The following is a 17,781-nucleotide window of genomic DNA, read 5'->3' as shown; positions in this document are numbered from 1 at the left end:
CGAATATATACTGTGATAGAGAGAATTTATAAATTTTTACTATTTTATATAAAATAACTCCATGAATCACAATCAAGTTGGAATGGAATATTTATTTTGTCGCTAAATATTAGCGCAAAATTTTGGCGCCTAATTTTCACTACAGATTTAGTAACAAAGTATGGGTGACTAATTTAATTAATGTAAGGCAACAAAATTAGTGACAGACAAATGGTTGCTAAACTTTTAACTATATTTTTATAAAATTTATATTATATAGTGACGAAAATATCCGTCATTATAATTTTTTCTAAATGAATACATTTATTTGAAAGCGACGGATATTAGAATCCGTCAGTAAATCCGTCCCAACTATTTTTAAAGTCATATATTCTAGCGCACAAAATTATTTCACCATTTTCAAGTCTCTAGAAACTTTCACTCTCAAGCTCCAATGAAGCGCTGATCAAACTCTCTCCAAGTTTTTGTTGCAACGATTTTGAAGTCTCCATCTCGAAAGGTAAGTGCTGATCAAACTCCCATCTTCATTTCCATTTCATTTAGCTCTCCATCGCAATGGGTTGGGGTATTTTGAACTCTAAACTCAATACATCAGGTTTCAACTCTTCTTTCTGCAAAATAGGAACCCCAACTAGGAATTTCGGTCAGAAACTAGTTCCTGCATTTGGATATTTGGGTATCAATTGTTTCGGTCGACAAATCCATTGTTTTCTAATTTCAACTCGTCTTTTGAAAATAGAGATTTTAGTGGTTTGGGTATATGAAAATATGATATTTTAACTCTGAACTCTTTCCATTTTATTTAGCTTGAAGTAAGACTGAGATTTTCTCAAAATAAGGGTTTTAGAATTTGAGTGTTTTGAAAATAGGGATTTTTTTAGAAGTAAAGTTTTCTGAAAATAGGGGTTATGGTTCAAACAAGGATTTGAATTTCAATGTTGGGTACATTAAGAAGAAAGAGTGTGTTTAGCTGTAAATGGTCATGAGAAAAAATGATTACTTTATATGAAGACGCTTGGTGTGACTAGGGCGGCTTTTTGATGTGGTATTAATCTTTCTTTGTGTATCTAAAATCTTGCAGAGTACCCTGAAATCGTAGTGATTGACGATAGTAGGCTTTATAGTTAACAGACATTGTGTCCTCATCATACCGGAGTTTTATGCGCATTTCATGGACTTCTCAGTCGAGGTCTTACACGTAGTTGGACAAAATAGGGAGTATGTTGTCTCATGTAGAGTGTTTCAAAAGGACTTAACCGTATGGCCTAGGAAAACTGCTTCTCTATCATATCTTCTTCTGTTTGGCATACGAAAATTTTAAATTATGGATCTAAATGTTCAATCTGTCTAGACTATTCTGATTTGTTTTAAATATGGATCTAAAGGACTTAATCGTATGACATTTTTGCTCATGACCATTTTACATTGATTGCAAACTGACTTGTTTTAGTTTTATACTACAACTAACTTTTATTGTTGTTGTGTTACAATCATTTATGGATATTTGGGCTAGACTATCAACAATGAACTTTGCAAAATCATGGCTAGTCTTTTTTTGGTAACTATCAATTTTATTCATTACCAAGTAATCTTTACAAAAAAGCAAGTTAACACAACTCGCGTAATAATCACAAGTTGTGTTAGATATGAACATAATAATCACAAGTGGTCCTCTCATGGAACCCACACCCAAATTGTTAGTGTGTAAGAAAGTGACGTCCGATCCAATATAAATGTGTCGGAACGTGATATCCGGTCCAATATATGTGTCGGAACGTGACACCCGATCCAATATATGTGTGTTTATTGTGTTGCAATTAATTGCGTATATTATGCTTACTAGAGTAGCCACGTGATCCTACCAGTACACCATGATATGTGTACAGATACTGCACTTGCTCTTTCTTTGTTGAGTACAAGGCATTATGACATCTTCAGGTAGCGGTGTGAGGCCAAAATACATATTTTGAATCATTATTTGCCTCACATTTAGTATTTATATTTATACTTTTTGAGCATATAATTTATGGATTATGCTTAATAGCATATTTTATTTGTAGGATTAAATTAGTGTGAAAATGAAGAAGTATATAGCTAAAACGAATTAAAAATGAAAGGTTGAAGAAGGAAATCAAATATGCAGCTTAATGGATTAAATTGAATATTATATTATATTATATTTTCTCTTATTTGTGAATCAAACGCTGCAAAAGAGAAAAAAAGAAGAAAGCAAACATACCTGCATGACACGTGGCAACCAATCAATGCACAATTGTTGGGTCGGCGAAGGAGTTTCACGCGGAATGTAATTCCGTTTGATTTTGGATTCTCCATTTGTCTTGGACTCCATTATTTTATTTAAGATTTTCTACCTCTATAAATAGTCCGTAAAAATAATTATTAGGAGAGAAGGATACAATGTAAAAAATAACTTTTGATTTAAAATTTCATCTTCTTTTTTTTTTTTTTACATTTTTTTCTTTGAATGATTGGTTGTAATTGCTCTATATCTATGTGGAGTTAAACTTCTCGTTCTTGGATTATATTTACTTACAAAATGATTGTTTAGTGATTTTGATTCAGCATAATTGTTTATCATCAGAGGTGTATCTAGAGGGGGTGCCGTGGGTTCACGTGAACCCATGCTCCCCCCTCTAGATCATATATAGTAGTGTCATATTTTAAAAAAAATATTTAAATATAAATGTGTGAACCCATATTCAAAGTATCATATAATAATACGATGATAATGATTGGATGCACCTATCTATGTGAGGATAGAGATTTAAATTTTATATCTATGTTGTCCTTTTGAGTAACACCTCTTCAAGTGGCTCTCAGTTATACTTTTGACGTTTCAACTAATTTTGCTTTTTTTCCCCTTTAATCTTTCAAAATTTTCAAGTGTGTTACATTGCAAATTCCTAAAAAAATTAGCATTGTAAATTTTTTATATAANTTTGCTTTTTTTCCCCTTTAATCTTTCAAAATTTTCAAGTGTGTTACATTGCAAATTCCTAAAAAAATTAGCATTGTAAAGTTTTTATATAATTAAATCAAATGTGCATATTAAAATTTAAAACTAGTTGTATTATATATTTTGGACCTATAAGTTTTAAAATTTAATGGTTCATATTAATAATCAAAAAGTCAAATCGATCAAATTTATATTTAAGATACATTTTCATAATCGTGCACCCGTCTAGTTGAAATCCTGGATACGCCTCTGCTTCTTTTAATCTATTTATGTTCCTTAATTCTCAGGTCAAAACATCATTGAGATGTTATAGATGCATCCAATTAATTTCTAAAAGTTTAATGACTGATTTATCTCAAATATTTGACGATTTTAAATAAAAGTTTAATAGAGATGACCTTGCATGACCATTTTTTTTTTTCTTTTTAGATGTCTAAACTTACATGTTCTCAATTACAACTTAACTTCATTCCTATGTAATTGTCTTGGTAGTCTTTAGTATGTTTGAAATTCTATAATATAAGTGTCACGGCGAATTCATGCCCGTCGCCGGTAGGACTGTAAGGTAGTTGAGAACTCATCGATTGTGAACAATGTCATATATATAATTGGGTATGATGTGCTTTGATGTGTCATATATATAATTGGATTTGATGTGCTTTGATGGTTTTGAAGTCCTACGATCTCTCTTCATAATAATCTAGAAACATCCTATTTCTAAAAAAATGAAAAAATATTAAAAGAACAAATGCAAAAATGATCTTATTACTATTTTTTAATGAGAAGGACGACCAATGACATTTTAGTAATTTTAACTGATGCAAAATAATAATTATATAATGAATGGTGAAAATGAAAATCTAGAAGAATCCGTACATATTTTTACTTTTGTTATAGACCCATAATGATTTTTTTGTAACATGTTTTAGAAAAAAAAATTTTGAACTAATTTAAATAAAATGTGTTTGAATAGTTAATATTTTGTTCCTAAAAAAAACTTTAAGGATTATTACATAAACATATTTTTATAGGGAAAAGGGTCAAATATACCCCTATACTATTAGAAATAGTTTAAATATACCCCTCGTTATACTTTCAATTTATATATACCTCTGTCGTTATACTTTGAAACAAATATATCCCTAATTTTAATGGAATGACACTTGTCCACTTAAGAATCAAACAACCATCCTCAACTTTAAATATCCAATTCCATTTAGAAACCCACCCATTTAAATACCCAATTTGAACCAAACCCATTTCATAATCATCTTTTCTAACTAAAACTTTCATTAAAATGAGCATTCAACCACGAAAGCTCCAACACTCAATTTTGTCACATATATATATGCCTCTTGCTCGCTGCGATGACAAAATCCATAAGCATGACTTAATCTTTTTATTAGATCTACTATAAGAAATATTTTAGGTTAGGTGGAAAAACAATGACCCTCCACATTGTGGTCTTGGAATTCCCGTAGTGATTGAGTGCTGATTTTAATGAAAAACTTAATTTGAGGAGATGACTATGAAAACAGGTTGGGAATAGATAAAATGGTTGGGTTTCTAAAAGAAATTGGGTATTTTAAATTGGGGGTGAGTTATTTGATTTCTAAGTTGACATGTGTCTCTTCATTAAAATTAAGGGTATATTTATCCCAAAAGTATAACGGCAGGGGTATATATGAACCAAAAGTATAACGAGGGATATATCTAAACTATTTCCAATAGTACAGGAGTATATTTGACCCTTTTTCATTTTTAATATTATATTACACAATATGACCACTACTAAAATTTGTATCTTGATTATTAAAATAGTCTTTAATAAAAGAATGAACACGATTTGACTATCAAGAAATTAATAATTTGATAATGTATTCCACGAAAGATTAAAAAATGTTAATTTTTCATTTCTATATAGGATATTTTCTTAATATCAAATATGATAAAACTATTTAACAGAGAAAATTTGAAGAAAAAAAAAGGTTTAAAATTCAAAGTCTAAGAAATATTAAAATACAAACTAAAGAAAAATGAGGAGTAAAAAAAATAAAGAACAACAAAAGAAAATGTCAATAGAAAAGGACTTTGTTGAGAAATATAGAGGAAGAAGAAAAAAAAATCGGGAAAATCAACCTGAAAGAAAAAAAACAAGTATATTGGTTATTTTGTGGGGTTAAGATTTAGAGTTTTCTTTTACGGCATGATATTTAGAGTGTAGTATCAAAAACTTTTATAAATGTAATTTAGAATTTAACATTAAGATAATTGTTATTTTATATAGAAATAAAGTTGTTTTCGTGATTGTTTTTATTTTTGTGGTCTGTGGAGTTAGAAATCGTTTTTTTAACAAATACTTTCAATATTAAAATCAAAATAAATAGAAGTATTTCTATTTATAAAAGACAATAATAAAATGTATCACAAAATCCATTGACAAAGCAAACTACAAACAAATTATACTTAAGTTGAAGCAATAGAGATTTGAAAGGCTTTGAATTGATCTTTACGAATTGGTTGATCAATGATTAGTATTTTATCAGATGCAAAGTTTATGGTGCAAATATTACAAAAAGAAGATAAAAGCATTGTGGAAAATAGATACCACTTGAGAAATTATATGAAGATCGATGAACTTTTTTAAAGATATCAATATTTTATATATTCCTCGAACACGAAATGTTTTAACTCATAATCTAATGCAATTCTCAATTCCCTTTGCTACATAGAATTTCTTGGAATTCAACTTTCTTAATTTGGGTTGTAAACAATGCGTTTATGTCGTATGAACATTTGAAACATATTATTAAGTAATATATTGAAGTTGTTTACTGAAAAAATAGTATGAATACAGAAATTTCATATAGTGAATTACATCCTATTCCAGAAGTTTCCTCAATTGCAAAAATCTCAAATTTTTCATTGCTCTCGACTACATTCCTTGGTTGTCCAATAATTACAAATGATACATTATTTCATGAGAAGGACGTATCCGAGAGGGGATATATATGTATTAGAGAGGGAATGGATGTATTCGAGAGGGGATTTATGTATCCGAGAGAGAATAGGGATGCATCTAGAAGAGGATTTTTGTACTTTTTTTTAGATGGTAGAAACTTTAGAAATTCTAATATCTTAAGTTGTGAATTTACGTAATTTTTTCAAAAAAATATGCAAAATCATATTGGGCCCATATCACGGACCTTAAATTATCTAGTATATATATATATATATACACCTTCCTCCTATTTAATAAGTGTGAGTCCTCAATACTACCAAACAAATAAATAAATAGTCTCTAGGTAGACGAATAGTATTATTGTAAATTTTACTTCCTTCAATATTCACTAATTTTATTTTAATCAAGTTTTTACTACGTACATCGTCTGATATGATAAGAGCTAACTTCCTTTTTACCGATCGGACGGCTTTCTTTGCCCCAGCTTGGCGAATCGCATCCCCGCACAACCTTTGTTGTACGTTATACATGTTTTACCTTCCTCATACAACAATGTGATAAGGCGATATCTAGTATATATATATTAATGAAATTGGAGTAAGGAAACGGCAAAGGGCTATTACCGACTTTAAATCTTTTAAATAAATAAATAAAATTATTTTTCATGCTCAAACATCCACATAATATTCCCAAAAAAATATTCGAATTTTACTTAATCCTGTCTAATATTTGATTAGTTTATACTTAAGCAGCAGTTGTCATGATGTCATTGATGATGCTTCATATAGAAAATTCATTATTTCTCCATTTTAAAATAAATACTATTTTAATTTATTTTATATCCACTAAAATAAAAATGTATAATAATTTTATATCCACTAAAGAAAAATGTAAGATACATACACTACTTTTTTTTGTTTTAATTTATTTATCTTATTTTGTTTTGACACAGAGTTTAGAGTTTAGACAAGTAAAACAAATTTTTGATCTTGTGATCTTTTAAACATGTTTTGTGAAAAGTTAAAATTAAAAAGTTTACTAAAAAGAAGAAAGAGATATTTTCTAAACAAACTAAATAAAATAAAATATGACAAATAAATTGAAATGAAGGAAGTATAATTTATTTATCATATTTATTAAATATTTATTTAGCATTGAACATTGTTAAGAAGTAGTTCATTAACATAAAAGTATATGGAAGACAATTACTGTTTTTGTCTTAAATTTCTAAAATAACACTAATTTTGAAATAGTCTATTTTTTCGCTAAGATAATACTTATTTTCGAAAGAAAGATATTATAATTCTCCCTCTAGTCTATATTAGATTATTTTTCATAATCCAAATAAGTGAATTGTTCAAAGTTCAAAGTTCAAAATAATTATTAATATTTTTTTAATATTTATATTTCATTTACTGATATCCTTAATTATTTTATATTTTTAGAAAAATAGTTTTAAAATAATAATAATAATAATAATAATAATAATAATAATAATAATAATAATAATAGTAATAATAATAGTACTAATAATAGTAGCAGCAGCAGCAGGAGGAGCAGTAGCAGTAGCAGTATAATAATAATAATAATAATAATAATAATAATAATAATAGTAGCAGCAGCAGCAGCAGTAGCAGTAGTAGCAGCAGCAGCAGTAGTAGTATTAAACAATTATATTTAATAATTGTTTAACTCTTTAAATCCCGTCTATATTACATAAATTGAGACAAAAAAATATATGTTAGGTCAGTGCTAGCACAGACTCTTATAACTAATATATATACACATACTATCTCCATTCACTTTTAATTGTCATGATTTTCTTTTATAGAGTCAAACTATAAGAACTTTGACAAACATTTTATGATATATTTTTTCATCATATTGATATGCCAAAAATTACAATTTATATTACTTTTTGTATAGTTTTTAAATATATATTTTTTTTGTTTGAAATATAGAATTAAAATAATCTAATTTAACTTTAAAAATTAATCAAAACTTTTAAAAAATGCAATATAATAATTAAAAGTGGACAGAGGGACTATATTCATGTTGTCACGCTGAACGAAGAGATGATCATTAATGTAGCAAATAATTGAGCACATGGCGTCTTAAATAAGCTTCCACTGGCAAAATGAAATTTAATTAAATATTTTTGAACTTTAAAAAATGAGATTAACTAATATTCGTTGATAGTGGACACGAAAATTATATGATTGATTTTTTTAAATTAAATAATAACTATTACTTATTGTATCTAAATAAAAATAACAAAAATATATTAAAAGTAAGTTGGACTCTAAATTAATCATGTAAAGTTTGTTTAGGTTTCTTACTTTGCTTATCAAAAATAGGAAAGATCTTTACTTACCAAAAAAAAATAATAGGAAAGATCTTTTTCATCGCTCATCTTCATCCTCATTAATATTAGGCTCGTCAAATAATATTATTCATGAAGCAATTTACATACACCATTAAAATAATTTGAGACAAACATCAACTCCAAATTTATATATATATATATATATATATATATATATATATATATATATATATAATCAAATATATAGTTCGAGTGCTCGATTATACATTTAATGGTGGAAGAATTTATCAAATAGATTAAATTGTATTTCAACAAAATTTAAGGAAAAAAAATATTTAAATTGGTTGGGTGACTTTTAAATGAAATATCAATAGTTGAGTGACTCTATAGGTAAAATAATCAGTGTTGAGTGACTTTGAGATTGTAAAAGAAAGTTGAGTGACTTTCTGTGAAAAGAACTATTAATTGAGTGACTTTTTTGTGAGAAAAATTCATAGTTGAATGATTTTGAGGTTATAAATGAAAGTTGAGTGATTTTTAATGAAAATAAATATTAATTGAGTGACCATATGAAATATTAACTCCTTCTAATCTAGGACTAAATTAAATCATGTTTTCATAAACTAAATTTGAAAACTAAAAAAAACGTTAAAGATGATATATATATAATTCTTCCATAATTTAATAAAAAAAATTCAAATTCAAATCTTAAATACAAGGAAAATCTTATTAAGGAATGCCTCTCCATTGTATAGGAATCTTATTGCAATTCCAATTCTCTCCTCGTTATCCATGAGGAATCTTCCATGATTGTAGAAACATCAATGAGTAGACAAGATTTATTGCTTGAAAAAATATATGAATAAAATATTTTTTTCGTCTATTTGTACTTGTCTATTTTATTATTTTAGATATTTACCAATGCCTGTTCAGTTTATATAATCAATAAATAATTTTGCCATATGTATCTATTTTATCCTTACTATTAAATACTACTACCTCTGTCCACTTTTAATTGTTATAGTTTTATTTTGTAGAGTCAAACTATAAGACTTTGACCAACATTTTACAATGTATTTTTTATTATATTTATATGCAAAACATTGCAATTTATAGTACTTCTCGTATCGTTTCTAAATATCTAACTTTTTTTTTGTCTAAAATATCAAATTAATGTAATCTAATTTAACTTTAAAAATTAATCAAATTGGCTTTCGAAAAACGCAACATGACAAATAAAAGTGGACGAAGAGAGTATTTATTTTTCAATAATTAGATAATTTATATTTAATAAGGATGATTTGATAAAATTATTTCTATTATTTAATTCTTCTTAATTCCTATATCAAATCAATAAAAAAAAAGGTATTGTTGACAGAGGAAAGTAACCTATCTTGCCTCTCTTGGACTTTCATAACCCAAAGAAATGATTTAAAGTTATTATTGTAATTTGTATCTCTTTGTTAATCAGACAAATCTATTTCTTTACTTGCTTTGGATCCTGACGTTGATAGCTTCGAATATGTTACACTGAATCTATCATAAATAGTTCAAAGTTATTTTATTTTATTTATTTATTAAAATAAAAATATATTTTTTACGGGTTTTAATCTAAAAATACCTTTTATAACAGATAGAACAATGCATAACTTATTTAATTAGATAAATTACTTTATCTTATTAATCCAAATAAATTTTGGGGAAAGTATCTGATAAATAAATATTTCTACTATATTTACTTATTCTTCTCATAGTTTGAAATAATTATATTTTATCTTACTAATTAGTAGTTTTATATTAGAGTTTAAGTCATATACACCTTATAAGACATGTTTTTTGCTACTAGATTTACTGAAATAGGGAGAGGGAGGCAAGCGAGAACAGGAGGGAGACGAGCAAGATTTGTCTATGTATCTCAGACACATGTGAATCACACTAGATATATGATTCTAATGTGATGCACATGTATTTGAAATACTAGATACACGAGCAAGATAGGAGAGTGGAAAATGAAAAAGGGAGATCAGATGTGAACGAGATTTGTCTATGTATCCTAGTTAGATACATGCGAATCAACTTGGATATAATGTATCTAGAACAAATTAATAAACATAATTTTGATCCCATGATCTCGAAATACATGTATTTTAATGGTATCTGAACGCACCATAATCTGATCAGATTCATAATATTGCAACGTATCTAAATAATTAGCTCATGCATGAGCTAAGATTTTGCATTATAAACATTTCTTTTTAGAATAGTATATATCCTCTAGAAGTGCTGGAAACATAATTGCATAGTATATATATATATTACTATATATAATAAGTGAGAATATCTACTACTTAGCACATGACAAGTGTTGGATGATATGTGCTTGATAGTGTTGTACATTCTTCTTTTATGGTTGTACCTTTAAAATTTATAGTATTGGACAATTTAACACCATTAATTACCTACTACTTTATTAGCCGAAAAGTTTGACCTCATTTAATTTGGGCCTATTTATTATTTATATGTTTTCAATTTTCAATATATGTTGTCTATCTAATTCTTTTTTTCAACCTTTTATTTTAAACTTCTTGAAATTTAATTACCTATTTATTACTCTCTCTATGCACTTTTAATTGTTATGATTTCCTTTTTACAGTCAAACTATAAGAATTTTAACTAATATTTTACAATGTGTTTTTTCATCATATTCATAGGCAAAAAATTACAATTTATAGTACTTTTTGTATAGATTTTGCATATATTTTTTTTAAATATCGAATTAATACAATCTGATTTAACTTTGAAAATTAGTCAAATGGACTTTCAAAAAGCGCAACATGATAAATACAAGTGGACGGAGAGAGTATATTTTAGCTACAAAATATATTAGAGGTACAACTTTTTAAAAAATTTAAATTTTTATTGCGTTGACTCTTGAAATCTTATCATTGTCATATGAATTTGAACAAATTATATATTATTAAAAGTTACATAAAAGATGCTATAAATCACAATAATTAGCAATTAAAAATATTTTTAAATCATATAAGAAATTTGGTTGACTAATTGGAATAGAATAAGTAACATGTACTATTTGAAAATAACGTCAAAATTTCTAGAATTCACAATAAATTAACAACTGAAAATATTTATGATTTTTCACGTGAATTGAAACATGAGTAACCTATATTATTCAAAACTAACGCAAAAATACTATAAATCACAACAATTTAATAACTTTAAATATATTTTTAAGAAAACATATAAAAAATCGACTGATCTTCAAATTCCATTTATATCACATAAATTAAAACAAAAAAAATTAATATTTATTGGGCCCGTGCTGGCACGGGCACCAAATATCTATATATATGTGTCACAAATGGAAAAGTTCCAATCAAGGAAGCAACATATATCATTTACAGATGACTTAAAAAGCATTAAAAATTACAATAATTACCAATTTAAAATATTTAAAATCTATATAATAAAATACGTTGACTCTCAAAATTCTATCAGGGTCACATATATTGGGACAGAAAAAATAACACATATCATTTTAAATTTACCAAAAAAGTATTATAAATAATAATAATTAACAACTTAAAATATCTGAAAGACATTTTAAAAGGGTTAATTTTGTAATTTTATCCATATCACATAAATTAGGACAAAGTGACCAGTAATGTACGTTATTTGAAAGTTACATAAAAATAATATAAATCACAATAATTAATAACTTAAAACATTTTAAAAAAATATATGAAAATTGGGATGACTCTCCAAATTTCATTTGTGTCACATAAATTGAGACGACAAAAATAACAAATATTGGGTCCATTTTAATTTATTTGTCTTATTTTTAATTTTTTTATATTTAAAAATTGCGTAAAAATACTATAAATCATGATAATTGACAATATAAAATATGTTTTGAAAAAAATACAATAAATTCCACTGATTCTTGAAGTGAATCTATCGTAAAAATACTATAAATAATGATAATTGACAACATAAAATATTTCAAAAATGTTGTATGTGGGTAGTCTTATTATGCCTTAAATAGCGTCAAAGAAAGTACAAGTTTGTGATAAAAAAACTTATTCCTTTATCCACGCAAACAATCGCTTCAAAAATTCAGTTATTAGCCCCAAAACATATCATTTATATTATTGGGCCCGTGCATAACACGGACAACATTATCTAGTATATATATATATATATATATATATATATATATATATATTTCTATTACTATACTATAAGAGGGAATACTATATAGGTGATAAGGCAGGAGGTCAACATGCCTGCCTGTTCACCTAGGGATAATTTTGGTACTTTTGGATATTTTATGATTCAATGTCATTGTGCTTTAATACTTTATACTTATTCTATTTCCACTTTGGACAAAATTATCCTCCCAAAATGCATTTTTTTAAAACCAAAAAGTGGGATCCATTATTGATGTATGGAAGGATGCTTTGGTAATTTTCTATGATGAATTCATTTTGCTTGTTTCTTTTAAATTTCTTTTACTATATTTACTATATTAAATAAATTGTATAAAATATTATAAATTATGATAATTAATTACTTAAATATTTAAAATATATAAAAATATATAAAAGATCTGATTGACTCTTCAAATTTTATTGGTGACACATATATTATTTAAAAATTACTTAGAAAGTACTATAAATTACAGTAATTAACAACTAGAAATATTTCAAAGACAAAAAAATTGATTGAATCTCAAAATTTTATTAGTACCACATAAATTGAGAAAGAAGAAATAACCTTTATTATTTGAAAATTGCGTAAAAAATATTACAAATCATACAATAAAAATTAGCAATTTAAAATGTTAAAAGGCATAAAAAAGTTACCATAGTTAACAATGATTAAAAATTTAAACTATTTAACATTAATATTAAAGTTTGATTAACTCTTTAATTTTATTTGTATCACATAAATTGAAATAAAAAATAATACATATTAGGCCCGTGCTAGCACGGGCTCCGGTGTCTAGTATATTATAAGTATTGATACAAGTGCATGAAAAATAAAATTTATGTCAGTTTTTTTGAGAAATTTAAAAAAGGATTAGAAAAGCCCCTCCCTTCCCCCTTCTAGTCTATATATATTGTTGAATAATCATTGTAGAGGATATCAACACTTGTCCACTACAATTTTCTTATAGTGTCACTACATCTTTTTATTTCCAAGTCTTTAGTAAAATGAGTCTAAAATCTGTGTTGTGTGCCAAGATAGAAATGAAGGCTAACAAGGATGTGTTTCATGATGTTTTTACAAATAAACCACATCATGTCTCTACTATGTCCCCTTTGCATGTACAAGGTTTTGATCTTCTTGAAGGTGACATTGGAACTGTTGGATCCAAAATTTGTTGGACCTATACCCTTGGTAAGCTAAATATTTAAAAATGTCCTAATAAGCCCCACCCCACCCTTTCCCTCCCCTCCCGGCCTACTAATTCCATCCTCATAATTTTGTTTTAGATATATACAAATGTTTTTAAAATAATATTTTCTTACTTCATATCGAACCCAACAAATAAATAAGAAACTACTATCAAAGCAGAGTAGTGGGTGCAGTCTATAAATGTCCAGTGCGTTTATAGAGATTTATCATCCCCAGCCCACTCGAACAATTTGGTTATTTTTATGAACTCGATGTCGATAAATCTGTGAATCTAAAAATTCATTTCGGCCAATTGAATCTTCTCGAATACTCTTCGCTCCTAATTCATTTACACTTTTGGTATTGACTAAAAATGTCATCCTGCTCCTCATCTAAGTTCAACTGATAAGAGAATGCCTTTAACCTGCCTTTTTCTGGAAGTTTATGCGATAGTTTTTTCAACTATTTTAGCGATTATGATTGAGATAAATCTCTTTAATTAGATGGTCTTTTAACATGTCAACTCTACATATGTTGTTTCTCATTTCCAACTCTTTTTTTTGTAAGGCAGATGGGGAAAAGAAGATCTCTAAACAAATACTTGAAGCTATAGATCATGAAAATAAGGTGCTCGTACTCAAAGAATTTGAAGGAGATGTAATAGATAATTATGATAGTTTTAAAGCAACTCTTCATATCGAAACAAAAGACGAAATCGATTTGGTAAGCTGGACATTGGAGTATGAAAGGCCAAATGAGAATGTCCCTGAACTTATAAGTCTGCTGAACTTCATTGTTGGTATGACCAAAGCTATTGATGATCACCATGCCAATTGATGAATTGTTAAGATCTATGTTGCTTGGACTTTTCAAAAAATTCATCAAATGCATGTTGAATCCTTAAAAAAAAGAGTGCATTTTTGAAGAATCGAACATATATGTGACAACATTTTAGGAGAGTCCGAGCAACTTAGGATGGGATCATATATATGCATGTGAGCTTTACATAAATACCCTATGCTTTGTTTGTTGTTTAATTGTCCATGTTGGTTCTGTACTTTTTTTATGTTTGTTGTGTCTTTCTCATGTAAATGATATATTGTCAACTCTGTTAACCTTTGTGTTGTGTAATAAGACATGGGTGTGAGGTTTATATATATTGATCTTCGCCTCCTCCTAATTTATATAGTGATTTTTTTTTTTAATTTTCTTTAAAAGGATCGTATATTTTTTAACCATCAGAAATAGTTTAAATATACTTCTATTGTAATTTGATATTTATATTTATCTCTATTTAAATACAAAAACATGTGTAAAAGCTTAAAATCAAATGACCTAACGTCACTTTGAAATAGTCAATTCCTTTAGGACCCACTTTGTTTAACCTGGCCTGATCTGTCATCTAGTTTTATTTAGTACCATTTTTTGGTCTCTTTTAAAAAGGTCTTTTTACGAAATAATTTAATTTTAATTTTTTTAATAATAAAATGATTTATAACTATACTAATATTTAAAAATTAATATTTTAGACCACAAGCTTTAAAAGATTTTTTTTTTCAAAATAAAACAGTACTTATTTAACTTATTAGCCATGTAGAAAAAAACGAATCTTACTTCTAATTTTTTTTTTAGATGTCATGTTGTCAATTCATAAGCGTCGGTGAATTTGAAAAATTGTTTGCAAGTATATTGTAAAACGTTTTTTTAAAAGTAAATTATATTTCAATCTTTTTTTCTCACCCGTCTTTTTAATTATAAAATTCTGATTTATGAACACTAGTAAGTTGACAATACAACTTTAATTTATTTATTTTTTTAAAGAAAAACTGTATTATTAATTTTCACAAAAACAATTACAAATTAATCACGTATACCTTTCTATCTATTCTTTTATTATCTACACAAACTGTAATTCAAAGGAATTAAGGAATGGTAATTCAAAGGAATTAGAAACATGCACAAAAAAAGGAAGAATTTTAGTTTTTTTAGTATATTCAATGCATGAATCTGAGGCAAGACTCTCTTTATTAATTTATACTAGACAAGTGTGTTCGTGCTAGTATGGACCCAATATCTATTATTTTTTTATTTTAATTTATGTGATATAGATAGAATTAGAAAGTTAATTCAATTTTAATATGATTTTTAGATATTTTAAATTGTTAATTACTTTTTGTTTGCACAAATTTAATGTGAAGAGGTCCATTAAGATGTCCATAATTAAGGTATTTTTCGTCATTGATTGTTGATTTTGACTCAAAGTAGTTACAAGATATAAACAAATATTACCGACATTCAAAATAATAAAACAATAACTAAAGAATATGAATTTAAATTAAAAGTCATAGCTAAAACGGATCCCATAATTTTGAAAATATTATACACTAATTAAATTACATTCATTTTTAGAACGAACTAAATAAAATAAAATAGGACAAACAAATTAAAATTAATGAAGGGAGTATAATTTATACATATTTATTTAGTATTTATTTAGAATTGAACATTGTTAAGAAGTAGTTCCTTATCATAAAAGTATAATGGAAAATAATTACTAGTTTTTCTCCTAAATTTCTAAAAATATATTTATTTTGAAACGGTCTATTTTTTCACCAAAATAATACTTATTTTAGAAAGAAAGATAATATAGTAGTCCCTCTAGTTCATATTGGAATTTTCTTTTATAATCCAAATGAGTGAATTGTTCAAAGTTTAAAAGAATTGTTAAGATTTTTTTTTAAATATATTTATCTTTCATTTAGTGATATTACTAATTATTTTATGTTTTCTAAGAGAATAGTTCAGAAATAATCCAAAGGATAGTAATTGAAAATAGCCTTTATTATTTATATCCTTGAATATTTTTGTCAAAAAATATATTATTCCTCAACAATTCACTTAATATAAACTGAAGAGAGAATATATATTTGTTAGATGACAGAGAGAGAATTTATAAATTTTTAATATTTTTTATTAAATAACTACATGAACCACGATCAAGTTTACTAGTCGAAAAATGATAAGTTAGTGATAGCAATAACTTATTTTGAACGCCCTTAAACACAATATTGCTTTTCTTTTTTAAAAATAAAATTGAATCGAGAGTGTTCAAGACTTAATATATAATCAACTACTATATTTTATCTATATACTCTGTGCAATTTTTCATTAAAGATAATTCAACTAATCTTCATTATATTATTATATCTATATATAATTCTTTCACAATTTTAAAAGTAATGCTAAATAATTAGAAAATTTGGTCAGAAATTTAAAAAGTCTATAATATTCTTTTTATTTTAGAATAAATTGATTTTTTTTTCATTTTTCATTAAAAAGTATTAAAGTTAAAAGGGTAAAAATGTTCAAAAAGATAAAATAGCATAGTGTGAAATATGTTATTTTACCATTCTGGCCAAATTCTGAACAATTTTCTGGCCAAAAAAATTTCTCCTAATGAAAAATTTCAACTTCAATTTCNTATATATATATATATATATATATATTTCTATTACTATACTATAAGAGGGAATACTATATAGGTGATAAGGCAGGAGGTCAACATGCCTGCCTGTTCACCTAGGGATAATTTTGGTACTTTTGGATATTTTATGATTCAATGTCATTGTGCTTTAATACTTTATACTTATTCTATTTCCACTTTGGACAAAATTATCCTCCCAAAATGCATTTTTTTAAAACCAAAAAGTGGGATCCATTATTGATGTATGGAAGGATGCTTTGGTAATTTTCTATGATGAATTCATTTTGCTTGTTTCTTTTAAATTTCTTTTACTATATTTACTATATTAAATAAATTGTATAAAATATTATAAATTATGATAATTAATTACTTAAATATTTAAAATATATAAAAATATATAAAAGATCTGATTGACTCTTCAAATTTTATTGGTGACACATATATTATTTAAAAATTACTTAGAAAGTACTATAAATTACAGTAATTAACAACTAGAAATATTTCAAAGACAAAAAAATTGATTGAATCTCAAAATTTTATTAGTACCACATAAATTGAGAAAGAAGAAATAACCTTTATTATTTGAAAATTGCGTAAAAAATATTACAAATCAT

General features: G+C 26.2%; 3 protein-coding genes across 4 annotated transcripts in view; all 3 read left to right on the top strand.

Annotated features, from left to right (window-relative positions):
• Positions 1 to 14,722, top strand: part of LOC125870361 (kirola-like) — a 34,618-nt gene extending 19,896 nt beyond the window's left edge. The window contains exon 3 of the transcript XR_007446886.1: positions 14,595 to 14,722. The gene's annotated coding sequence lies outside the window, so the exon portion shown is untranslated. The remainder of the gene's footprint in view (positions 1 to 14,594) is intronic.
• Positions 13,449 to 14,704, top strand: LOC125870360 (kirola-like). Its single transcript, XM_049550777.1, has 2 exons — positions 13,449 to 13,686; positions 14,255 to 14,704. Exons 1-2 carry the CDS (start codon positions 13,500 to 13,502, stop codon positions 14,518 to 14,520), a joined length of 453 nt encoding a protein of 150 aa, XP_049406734.1. The 5' UTR covers positions 13,449 to 13,499; the 3' UTR covers positions 14,521 to 14,704.
• LOC125870359 (MLP-like protein 28) overlaps positions 13,450 to 17,781 on the top strand; it is a 214,051-nt gene continuing 209,719 nt past the window's right edge. For both annotated transcript variants that reach the window (XM_049550773.1, XM_049550776.1), the window contains exon 1: positions 13,450 to 13,494. The gene's annotated coding sequence lies outside the window, so the exon portion shown is untranslated. The remainder of the gene's footprint in view (positions 13,495 to 17,781) is intronic.

Source organism: Solanum stenotomum, chromosome 7 (genome assembly GCF_019186545.1).
Source record: "Solanum stenotomum isolate F172 chromosome 7, ASM1918654v1, whole genome shotgun sequence".
In the NCBI taxonomy this organism is placed as follows: Eukaryota; Viridiplantae; Streptophyta; class Magnoliopsida; order Solanales; family Solanaceae; genus Solanum; species Solanum stenotomum.
The sequence above is the reverse complement of the archived record's forward strand: the minus strand, read 5'-3'. Positions and strand labels throughout refer to the sequence as shown.

What these genes read in the sequence shown, in the direction of transcription:
- LOC125870360 (XM_049550777.1), top strand. Translation starts at nt 13,500, where the DNA reads ATGAGTCTAAAATCTGTGTTGTGTGCCAAGATAGAAATGAAGGCTAAC. An exon ending in TTGTTGGACCTATACCCTTG is followed by an intron (nt 13,687 to 14,254) that starts GTAAGCTAAATA and finishes TTTGTAAGGCAG; the next exon opens with ATGGGGAAAAGAAGATCTCT.